The sequence below is a fragment of the Chlorocebus sabaeus genome, chromosome 11 (genome assembly GCF_047675955.1).
Source record: "Chlorocebus sabaeus isolate Y175 chromosome 11, mChlSab1.0.hap1, whole genome shotgun sequence".
In the NCBI taxonomy this organism is placed as follows: Eukaryota; Metazoa; Chordata; class Mammalia; order Primates; family Cercopithecidae; genus Chlorocebus; species Chlorocebus sabaeus.
Window position 1 is genome coordinate 117625909 of NC_132914.1, and position 12048 is coordinate 117637956.

The 12048-nt window shown below is 47.3% G+C and overlaps 1 protein-coding gene across 1 annotated transcript; it reads left to right on the forward strand.

The window, feature by feature from the left end:
* The first annotated feature begins 6646 nt into the window (after nt 1-6646).
* Nucleotides 6647-9184, forward strand: COX6A1 (cytochrome c oxidase subunit 6A1). The gene is made up of 3 exons (XM_008004940.3): nt 6647-6787; nt 6937-7079; nt 8913-9184. The coding sequence occupies exons 1-3, from the start codon at nt 6685-6687 to the stop codon at nt 8994-8996; spliced, it is 330 nt and encodes a 109-aa protein (XP_008003131.1). The 5' UTR covers nt 6647-6684; the 3' UTR covers nt 8997-9184.
* The last annotated feature ends 2864 nt before the right edge of the window (nt 9185-12048 follow it).

The following is a 12048-nucleotide window of genomic DNA, read 5'->3' on the forward strand; positions in this document are numbered from 1 at the left end:
GTTTGAGCTCAGTAGGCCAAGGCTGGAGTGAAGTGGTGCAATCATGGCTTACCACTGCACTCCAGCCTCGGTGTCAGAGTGAGACTCTGCCTCAAAAAAAAAAAAAAAAAATTTAAAATTAGCGATGAGTTTGTGAAAGGCAGTAAAATAGATGCTCAACTATGCATAGAACATCTCTAGAAGATCATGTGAAAAATCTCTAGTGTGGTAACCTTCTTGGGAATGAAACTGGAGTGGCTAGAGGACAGGAGGGGGGAGACTTTTCATTCTTTATCTTTTTTTTTGAGATGAGGTCTCGCTCTGTCACTCAGGCTGGAGTGCCGTGGTGCGATCGCGGCTCATTGAAGCCTCAACCTCCTGTGCTCAAGGAATCCTCCCACCTCAGCCTCTGAAGTAGCTGACACTACAGGTACATGCCACCATGCCCAGCTAATTTTTGTATTTTTCATAGAGATGGGATTTCACCATGTTGCCCTGGCTGGTCTTGAACTCCTGGGCTCAAGTGATCTGTCCACCTTGGCCCTCAAAGTGCTAGGATTACAGACGTGAGCCACTTCACCTGGCCTTATCTTTTTTTTTAAAGCATGTATACGTATATTTTAGAGACAGGGTCTCACTCTGTCCACCCAGGCTGAAGTACAGGGATGCACTGCAGCCTTGACCTCTTGGGTTCAAGCAGTCCTCCTGTCTCAGCCTCTTTAGTAGCTGGGACTACAGGCATGCACCCCCACATCTGGCTAGTTTACTTTATTTGTAGAGATGGGGTCTCTATGTCGTCTAGGCTGGCCTTGAGCTCAAGTTACCCTCCCGCCTCAGCCTCCCAAAGTGCTGGGATGATAAGCGTGAACCAGCATGCCTGGCCTATCTTTATTTTTTTTTTATTTGAACCATGTGGGTGTATCAGCTATTTAAAACTTAAATAATTATTAAGAAAAAAATATGGGCTCAGCTTGACACACAGGGGTGGGTCAAAGGAAGGGATGTGGAATTCGTCACAGCTGAGGTCTGTCTCTTTTATTTTTTGATATGGAATCTCTTTCTGTCGCCCAGGTTGGAGTGCAATGGTATGATCTTGGCTTACTGCCACCTCTGCCTCCCGAGTTCAAACGATTCTCCTGCCTCAGCCTCCTGAGTAGCTGGAATTACAGGCGTGTGCCACCAAGCCTGCTTAATTTTTGTGTTTTTAGTAGAGACAGGGTTTCGCCATGTTAGCCAGGTTGGTCTTGAACTCCTGACGTCAGGTGATCCGCCCGCCTCGGCCTCCCAAAGTACTGGGATTACAGGAGTGAGCCACTCTGCGCCTGGCTGAGGTCTTTCTCTCAAAGCGAGCACTAACCTAGCGCCACTGAACTCCAGCCTGGGCGACAGAGCGAGACCCTGTCTCTAAAAAAATCATATTAAAAAAAAAAAAAAAAAAGGAGTCCTTGAGGCCCAGGACGGGTCCCTCCAGCCCTCGCACAAGCTCCACCTCTCCTGCTCCTTCAAGGATCCTGAGACCAGACAGCCACGTAGAAGGTCGCGGGCGTGACTCCTCTGGCCAGGCTCGTGGGCGGCGCCCGCACATGCGGAGCCTGCCACCCACTGGGCGAGAGCGGTACTGCAGACGCGGGTGTCAGAGTCGCCCCACCCGGTGACTTTGCTGTAAATGTTCACTGAGCGCCTTTTCTGCTCCAGGCAGAAGGGGTCCCTGCCCTCATGTGGCTTACAATCTAATGGAACTAATACCAGCAACGGAAGTGCTGCTAGCGACTTGATTAAAACTTATTTTATTATTATTATTATTTTTTGAGATGGAGTTTCGCTCTTGTTGCCCAGGCTGGAGTGCAATGGCGCAATCTCGGCTCATTGCCACCTCCGCCTCCCGGGCTCAAGCGATTCTCCTGCCTCAGCCTACCGAGTAGCTGGGACTACAGGCGAATGCCACCACGGCAGGCTAATTTTTTTTTTTTTTTAGATGGAGTCTCGCTCTGTCGCCGAGGCTGCAGTGCCGTGGCACGATCTCGGCTCACTGCAAGCTCCGCCTCCCGGGTTCACGCCATTCTCCTGCCTCAGCCTCCCGAGTAGCTGGGACTACAGGCGCCTGCCACCATGCCCGGCTAATTTTTTTCTATTTTTAGTAGAGACGGGGTTTCACCATGTTATCCAGGATGGTCTCATCTCCTGAGCTTGTGATTCGCCCGCCTCGGCCTCCCAAAGTGCTGGGATTACAGATGTGAGCCACTGCGCCCGGCCAATTTTTGTATTTTTAGTAGAGATGGGGATTCATCATATTGGTCAGGCTGGTCTCCAGCTCCTGACCTCAGGTGATCCACCCACCTCGGCCTTCCGAAGTGCTGGGATTCCAGGTGTGAGTCACCACACCTTTTTAAAATTTATTTACAGCAATGCAAGAAAAAACTTTTTTTTTTTTTTTTTTTTTTTAAATAGAGATGGGATCTCTTGCCCAGTCTGGTCTTAAAGTCCTAGAATCAAGCAATCCTCCTGCCTCAGCCTCCCAAAATATTCCAATTACAGGCATGAGCCACCACGCCTAGCCTATAGCAACTTTATAATCTGCTTTTTGATGAAAGTTTTTGTTCTTATAATACAAGTACTATATGTTCATGGTAGAAAATTTAAAGCCCAGACATAACTTCTGTCAACATTTGAGTGTAGCCCTTACAGAACTGTCCTGTGTATTTTACAAAAATGGAAGTATACATTTAATATTTTGTAGTTTTGCTTTCTTGTTTTTAACAGTTTTAGTGAGATATAAAGTAAGAAGGACCGATATCAATACATTCCACTATACCACCTTTACACATACAATATATCTGCTTTGTTTTAAACTTAATGGAATAGTGGATGATTAATAACAATATAACGCAAATCACTGCTGTAGGCTGAGGAAGGTGCTAAGTGCTTTACACACATCATCACATTCAGTTCTCCCAAAAACCCTAATAGTAGGTACTATTATTTTCCTTATTCTGCAGATGAAGAAACTGAAGCATAAAATGACTTGTCCAGCAATAACAGCAGAACCTGGATTTATTTTTATATTTTAAGATAGGGTCTCAGCTGGGTGTGGTGGCTCACGCCTGTAGTCCCAGCACTTTCGTAGGCCGAGGCGGGTGGATCTTGAGGTCAGGAGTTCGAGACCAGCCTGGCCAAGATGGTGAAACCCCATCTCTACTAAAAATACAAAAATTAGCCAGGCAAGTTGGTGGGTGCCTGTAATCCCAGCCACTTGGGAGGCTGAGGCAGGAGAATCGCATGAACCAGGGAAGTGGAGGTTGCAGTGAGCTGAGATTGTGCCACTGCACTCCAGCCTGGGCGACAGAGTAAGACTCCATCTCAACAACAACAACAAAAAAAAAGATAGGGTCTCACTTTGTTTCCCAGGCTGGAGTGCGGTGGTGTGATCTCGGCTCACTGCAACCTCTACTTCCTGCACTCAAGCATTCCTCCACCTCAGCCTCGCAAGTAGCTGAGATTACGGGCGGGCACCACCGTGCCCAGCTAATTTCTGTATTTTTTGTAGAGATAGAGGTTTGCCATGTTGCCTGGATTGGTCTTGAACTCCAGGGCTCAAGTGATCCTCCTATCTCAGCCTCCCAAAGTGCTGGGATTATAGGTGTGAGCCACCTCACCCAGCCAGAGGTGGACTTAAATCCAGCTTTGTCTGAGAACCTGAGTTCTTAACCATTTTGTTATGCCTGGCCTGTGCCAGGCTTTGAGAGAATTTAGAGGAATCTGGAAAAAAAGGGGTCTCCTGGCTGGGTGCGGTGGCTCATGCCTGTAATTCCAGCACTTTGGGAGGCTGAGGTGGGCGGATCACCTGAGGTCAGGAGTTCGAGACCAGCCTGGCCAACATGGTGAAACCCTGTCTCTACTAAAAATACAAAAATTAGCCGGGTGTGGTGGTGGATGCCTGTAATCCCAGCTATTCCGGAGGCTGAGGCAGGAGAATTGCCTGAACCCAGGAGGCGGAGGTTGCAGTGAGTCGAGATTGTTTCACTACACTCCAGCCTGGGTGAAAGAAAAAAAGGTGGGAGGGTCTCCTGGGGCCTGAAGTGGAATGAGGAAGTTGAATAGTTATCATACGAGGTACAGTGAGCTGAACATCACCGGGGAACCAGAGACCAGGGTCAGGACGTAACCAGGAAAGGCTTCCTGGAAGCGGTAAGAACCAAGTGTCATGTGTGCAGACAGAGGTGGGGAACCATGTGGGGCTGGCCTGAGCAGAGCCTCAGGTGTAGACGAGTGTATGAGCATCAACAGGCACCAATAAGGAAAAATAACTGAGCACCAAATTCTATGGGGTCACAGAGATAGATGATACTGGGGGTCTGCCCTCCAAAGCTGACTAGCTAGCTAGGGAGAAGGTTGAGGGGTGGGGGTAGGAACACAGAAATAAGTAATAGCTATCACTGTGCACCCCGCCCCCATGTGTCAGGCTTTCTACCTACATGGACACATTTAAGCTCACAACATCTCTGGAAGATCCAGTTCCAGAACATCTCTGGAAGCTCACAACATCTCTGGAAGTGGCATGAGCCACTGCATGCAGCCCCCAGAAGCTCTTGATCTGAGGCACAAAGATGCTTAGGGGGTTTCCAAATATATTTTATGGCCACCTCTTCTCCCACCAATGTCTGCTATACTGTGTGTTTACACATAGGTGTGTTTTTAGAGGAAAGGGTTCAAAGCTTTCATTACACTCTTTTTTTTTCTAATAAAGAAAAAAGCTTTGTTGCCCAGGCTGGTCTCAAACTCCCAAGCTTAAGCAATCTGTCCACCACCTCAGCCTCCCAAAGTGTTGGGATTACAGCCATGAGCCACTACGCTGGTCCTCATTACATTCTCAAAGGGGCCTATTTAAAAAAAAAAAAAAAAAAAAAGAAGAGGCCGGGCACAGTGGCTCATGCCTGTAATGCCAGTACTTTGGGAGGCTGATGCAGGCGGATCACAAGGTCAGGAGATGGAGACCATCCTGGCCAATATGGTGAAACCCCGTCTCTACTAAAGTACAAAAAAAATTTAGCCAAGCGTGGTGGTGCATGCCTGTAATCCCAGCTACTCGGGAGGCTGAGATAGGCGAATGGCTTGAACCCGGAAGGTGGAGATTGCAGTGAGCTGAGATTGTGCCACGCCTGGCAACAGAGCAAGACTCCGTTTCAAAAAAAAAAAGGTTTACTGTCATGTTATGTTATATACTTTTTTTAAAAAGTTTTCTTTTTAAAGCTGCTTTTAGACAAGTAGAAGGAAGAAAAAGGAAAGAAGAAGGGGGTAAGGAGGAAATAATTTTGTAGACAAAATTTAACAGATGCAATTTTTTTTTTTTTTTTTGGGTCGCCCAGGCTGGAGTGCAGTGGCATGATCTCAGCTCACTGCAACTTGCCCTCCTGGGTTCAAGCGATTCTTGTGCCTCAGCCATCTGGGTAGCTGGGATTACAGGTGTGCGCCCCTATGCCCAGGTAATTTTTGTATTTTTAGTAGAGTTGGGGTTTCACCATGTTGGCCAGGCTGGTCTTGAATTTGTGACGTCAAGTGATCCGCCAGTCTCCGTATCCCAAAGTGCTGGGATTACAGGCGTGAACCACCACTCCCGGCCAGATGTCAATTTTTGTTTCCACAATTTCAAGGAAGAGAAAGCCAGTGTGACCAGAGGTCAAAAGATGAGAATGTTGGCCGGGCACGGTGGCTCATGCCTGTCATCCTACTATTTTGGGAAGCCGAGGCAGACGGATTACCTGAGGTCAAGAGTCTGAGACCAGCCTGGCTAACATGGTGAAACACTGTCTGTACTAAAAATACAAAAAAATTAACTGGGCGTGGTAGTGCACACCTGTAATCCCAGCTACTCAGGAGGCTGAGGCAGGAGAACTGCTTGAACCTGGGATGCGGAGGTTGCATTGAGCCGAGATTGCGCCACTGCACTCCAGCCTAAGTAACAAGAGTGAAACTCCGTCTAAAAAAAAAAAAAAAAAAAAAAGATGAGACTGTTGAGTCAGGATTAGGATTCAGATCTGCTGGCATCAATTTCAGTGCTCTTTATACTTTCTGTTGCTATTCATTCATTCATCCATTCATTCAGCAAATTTATATCAAGTATCTGGTATGTGCCAGGTATGATTCCAAATTACACTATTCCCAGATTATTCTGAGAATGCTGCAGTGCCAAACTCTTGTTGTCACAGACTGTATATTCCAGTGGGGGAGACAGACAAAATAATATAATAATATAACGACGAAGGCGCAATATTATGTGCTATGAAAAAACGCAGTCAGAGGATGGCGAGGAAGGGGAACGGAATTTTAGATAGGGCGTTCTGGGCTCAGAACCTCCAGATGCCCATCCATGGACTCCAACGAAGGGAGCGATTCCAGGTACCGGGGAACCTTGCACAAACCTCTCTTGACCTTCCGCCTCGCCCAGGTGGGGACGGTAGGGAGACTAGTGGACACACGCATGCGCACGGAGGAAACGGCAAAGCCTGAAGGAAGGTGCAGAGCGCATGCTCTCTCTTGCTCGAGACGCCGAGGATTTTGACGAGGACTCTCTCGGCGCGGATGATAGTGCTCAGGTTAATGCCAGCGGGAGGGCGGTGCCCAATAGTAACTTCCTTTGGAGGTTGTAGTCCTGCCCCCAGAGCCAATTTTCTACTTCCGTTTCCGGCGCTGCGGTAGTCCAGGTCGAAAATGGCGGCAGGTGGTGTGTCACGGGTTTCTCGGCTGCTGGGTCGGTCCGGCCCACAGCTGGGGCGGCCTATGTCGAGTGGCGCCCATGGCGAAGAGGGCTCAGGTACTGGGGCCGGGGTCGACAGGTCGGGCCTCAGCCCCACTCGGGCGAGGCAGGGCGGGACTGTGACCTTGGCCCGAGGCCTTGCGGGAGGGAAAGTGAGACCCGGGCCCGCCCCATACCGGGGCTGAGCGGTTGTGGTTTCTCCGTAGTTCGCTTGTGGAAGACCCTCAGCTTTTTCGTCGCGCTCCCCGGGGTGGCAGTCAGCATGCTGAATGTGTACCTGAAGTCGCACCACGGAGAGCACGAGAGACCCGAGTTCATCGCCTACCCCCATCTCCGCATCAGGACCAAGGTACGCCCTTGCACATCTCTTCAAGTTTCAGTTCTCTTTTCGTTATGTGTGCCTTAGTGCAAGTTCTTCATTCTCTAAAGGCATGGGTGCCAGGCGTGTACAGGTTGTTTATCCTCACAGACAGAAAATGTATTTTCTTCCATTTTGTGGAAGGACAGCTGACACTTGGGATTACGTCCCAATTTTCTTTTTCAAGGTCATACAATAAGTGCCCTTCAGTTTCCCTTTTCTCCGATTCATCCTACCTCCTGCCTTCTGAGACAGTTCTGAAACAGGTGTCCGTTGTGTAAAGTTTGGAGGTTTGGGAAATCCAATTAGAGTGGCAAAGTCTGAAGGTGGTTCCCGTAAGCGAACCCAGCTACATGGGGGAGGCTGAAGCAGGAGAATCCCTTGAACCTAGGAGGCGGAGTTTGCAGTGAGCTGAGATCGTGCCACTGCACTCCAGCCTGGGTGACAGAGCGAGACTCTAGTCTCAAAACAACAACAAAACATGAGCATCTGGCAGTTACTAGTTGCATAATGAAGAGGCTGACAGCTTTCTGTATTTCCCACCACTACCTTATTTTCTCGACTGTTTTGTTCGCTGTTGATGTAGATACATTACAATGATGTGTCCTCTGTTGTTTGCTGTATCTTTAACAAGGGCTTATTCTGATTCTTTAATACTGGCCGTGCGCGGTGGCTCACGCCAGTAATCCCAGCACTTTAGGAGGCTAAGGCGGGTGGATCACCTGAGGTCAGGAGTTCAAGAGCAGCCTGGTCAACATGGCAAAAAACTGTCTCTACTAAAAATACAAAACATAGCCGAGTGTGGTGGCGGGCGCCTGTAATCCCAGCTACTTGGGAGGCTGAGGTGGGAGAATCGCTTAAACCCAGGAGGCGGAGGTTGCAGTGAACCGAGATCCGGCCATTGCACTACATCCTGGGCAACAGGAGTGAAACTCTGTCTCAAATAATAATAATAATAATAATAATAATATACTTAGCCAAAAGGCTGAGAAGTGATGGAAAAAAAATTATTATTACATCACCTAGCCCATATAGGACTGGCCTTGTAGAAACTTAGCCTAGACTCTTGAATTTTTTGAGTCTTTGAGCAGCACTCCCACCCTCGTACAGTGGAATTAGAAGTCAGACAGTAAAGGTTTCTCAACCTCAGCACTGTTGACACTTGGGGCTGGGTAATTCTTGTTGGCCCATATCCTTGGCCTGTACCCACTAGGTGGCAGTAGTACCTGCTCAACCCTGCTCCCCCTTCCCCTTCCGCCGCCCATCACAGTGTCTCCAGATACTACCCATTGTCCCCAGGAGGGGCAAAATCACCCTGGGTTGGAAATTGTTGCTTTAAAGTAATGCTTTTCAAAGGTAATAGGCAAGATAATTGAGGGTGGACTGCCGTTTCCCAGCCCAGATACTGTTTGAAGTGTGAGATGGTGCCAGAAATCTGTATTTAATTAAGCATCTCCCTCCCCTAATACTGACTGCCAACATTTTGATACAGGTGATTTGAGGATTACACTTTCATAAACACAGCACTGGATATACTAGTTACTAGGGAGAGGATTAAGAGTACCTAACTTGAGCTTGCATTTTCTGCCATCCATATTTGTTTCTGGAATTAAAACTATCCTGTAGCCAGGATAACTTTAAGGGCTCCCCTGGTAGTTATAAGAGCTCATTAAATAATGGGAAGGTTGAACTATGCCAGTAGATAAAGGACTAATTTCCATTTTGTTTTTGTATATGATCTGTAGCCCTGTTATAAGCAGTTCATGACAGTGTTCTTTCTGAATTATTTTCTGGAATTATCTAACTGACATATTCACTCCACAGCCGTTTCCCTGGGGAGATGGTAACCATACTCTATTCCATAACCCTCATGTGAATCCACTTCCAACTGGCTATGAAGATGAATAAAGAGAATCTGGACCACTTCCTGGGCACCAGGGACCACAGCACTGGTTTGGACCATTACTCTGCATATGGACCAGAAAAAGTATATGGGACCTTAAGCTCATCTTCTTGTATCAAATGATGACTGGTATACTGGTCTTCCATCCCTTTGCTTGTGGCAGGAGATGGCTTAAATAAATAACTTAAACTTAGATTAGTCATGAGCTGAGAGTTACTTTCTTTGGTTATGTTTTTTCGCAGAAATTAGCATTTGCAAGCTGAAAAAAAATTGGCATTAGTTATTTCCGTTTCCACAGTGAAGGTCTAGGCTGCTGTTTAGTGTTACAGGTCCAATTCAGCCCACTGAATAAGTGTTTGTAACAGCCCCTCTTGGTTTATTGTGCCTGATGTGGGTAAAGGGACCAAGTGTAGCGGTGCTAATTAAGCATCAAGATTAGTCCTTGGCTAGGTGCGGTGGCTCATGCCTGTAATCCCAGCACTTTGGGGGGGCTGAGGCTGGCGGATCACCTGAGGTCAGGAGTTCGAGACCAGCCTGGCCAACATGACGAAACCCTGTCTCTACTAAAAATACAAAAATTAGTTGGGTGTGGTGGCACGCTCCTATAGCTGGATGTGGAGTCTTGAACCCGGGAGGTGGCGGTTGCAGTGAGCCAAGATCGTGCCACTGCAATCCAGCCTGGGCAGCAGAGGGAGACTTTGTCTCAAAAAACCAATGGTCCTTGACAAGCCTGAGATTTCAAAGACATTGAATGGTTAGCAGAATGGCTGCATTTTACACCTGAAAGAGGTACTTGTGTTTCTCAAGAGGAAGTGCTTGATCTGGGTCTCATCTTTTTCCTGTCCCACTCCACTAGCATTTACTGCAGAATCTTCCCTGTAGTCATAATTTTCTCAAACATGTCAAGTTCTTACCTTGAGGTCATCTCCTTCAGGGCTGGTAGGGTCAGAAATCTTAAGAGAAATAAAGGGAGTGTGACACATTTCTGCTTATTGACTTTTTTCTGGAATTAAAACTATCCTGTTTTAATGGATAGTAAATGGCAGTAGTAGTAGTTACAAAACCACTCTGAGAGGGCAATTAATTGCAATCAAAATTTAAAACCTTTAATTTAGGCGGGTACGGTGACTCACACCTGTAATCGTAGCACTTTGGGAGGCCAAGGTGGGCAGATCATGAGGTCAAGAGATCAAGACCATCCTGGACAACATGGTAAAACCCCATTTCTATTGAAAATACAAAAATTAGCTGGGTGTGGTGGCACGCATCTGTAGTCCCAGGAAGCGGAGGTTGCAGTGAGCCCAGATCGCTCTACTACACTCCAGCCTGGAGACAGAGTGAGACTCCGTCTCAAAACATAAAACCTTTTTTATTTTTTTGAGACGGAGTCTCACTCTATTGCCCAGACTACAGTGCAGTGGCACGATCTCAGTTCACTGCAACCTTCTCCCAGGTTGAAGCGATTCTCCTGCCTCAGCCTCCCGAATAGCTGGGACTACAGGCATGCGCCACCACGCCCAGCTAATTTTTTGTGTGTTTTTAGTAGAGACAAGGTTTCGCATGTTGGCCGGGCTGGTCTTGAACTCCTAACCTCAGGTGATCTGCTCACCTCAGCCTCCCAAACTGCTGGGATTACAGGTCTGAGCCACTGTGCCTGGCCAGAGCTGGTTTATTCTTTTTTTGTTTGTTTGTTTGAGACAAGAGTTTCGCTCTTGTTGCCCAGGCTGGAGTGCAATGGCATGATCTTGGCTCACCACAACCTCCACCTCCCAGGTTCAAGCAATTCTCCTGTCTCATCCTCCTGAGTAGCTGGGATTACAAGCATGTACCACCACACCTGGCTAATTTTTTGTATTTTAAGTAGAGACAGGGTTTTTCTATGTTGGCCAGGCTAGCCTCAAACTCCCAACCTCAGGTGATCCGTCCACCTCAGCCTCCCAAAGTGCTGGGATTACAGGCGTGAGCTACCACGCCCGGCCAGTTGGTTTATTCTTAAGGCTCAAAGGAACACTTTTGTGGTAAGGTTCAAGAGGCAACGAGGTATTTCATGTTGTATTACATTAAACTGGTAATGCAAAACTAAGGCATATACCGTACAGAATAGAATCTCATTATCTTTCCCATTTTGTGATATAACAGCCTGTACTTCTGAGTCCCTATAGGGCTGTTTTGGTTGTGGCCAGTCTGAGTTTAGGACAGATGTATTATACTTCAGCTTGCTGCCTGGCCTCCCTTGGCTAAGTTCCAAACATCTTTTATAATCCTTGGATAATGGACCCTAGCCAGTCATAAAATATAAATGAAGAATGTTTTGAAGTGACATTACGGACAAGTCACATTAAATATGATGTAGCGACTGGTAAAGTGGAGACAAGACAATAGAATTAGGGCCTTCTATAAATCAAGTTTCTTGGTTTATTTTTGAGACAGGGTCTTGCTCTGTCAACCAGCCTGGAGTGCAGTGGCACAGTCACAGCCCCCTGCAGTCTCTACCTCCCAGGCTCAGGTGATGCTCCCACCTCAGCCTTTCGAGTAGCTGGGACTACAGGCCCACACCACCATACCCCGCTAATTTTTTTGTAGAGATGGGGTTTCGCCATGTTACCCAGGCTGGTCTCGAATTCCTGAGTTCAAGTGATCGGCCCATCTCACTTTCCAAAGTGTTACAGTCATGAGCCACCATACCCGGCCTGTAATTCAAGTTTCATCCTTCTTTGGGCATATAATAAAACCAAATTACTCAAGTAATTGTGGGGATTCCGTGACATTCTGAGGTATGTAAGTGCTCTCCTGATCCTTTTTTGGTACCATATTGTATTTGTGTAGCATGTTGTGGCAATTTTAGAAATCAGTGAGGTTTTGACTGGGTGCAGTGGCTCACACCTGTAATCCCAGCACTTTGGGATGTCAAGACTGGCACATCACCTGAGGTTAAGAGTTCAAGACCAGCCTGGCCAATATGGTGAAACCCCATCTCTACTAAAAATATAAAAATTAGCTGGGCATTGTGGTGCACGCCTGTAATCCCAGCTACTCGGGAGGCTGAGGCAGGAAAAT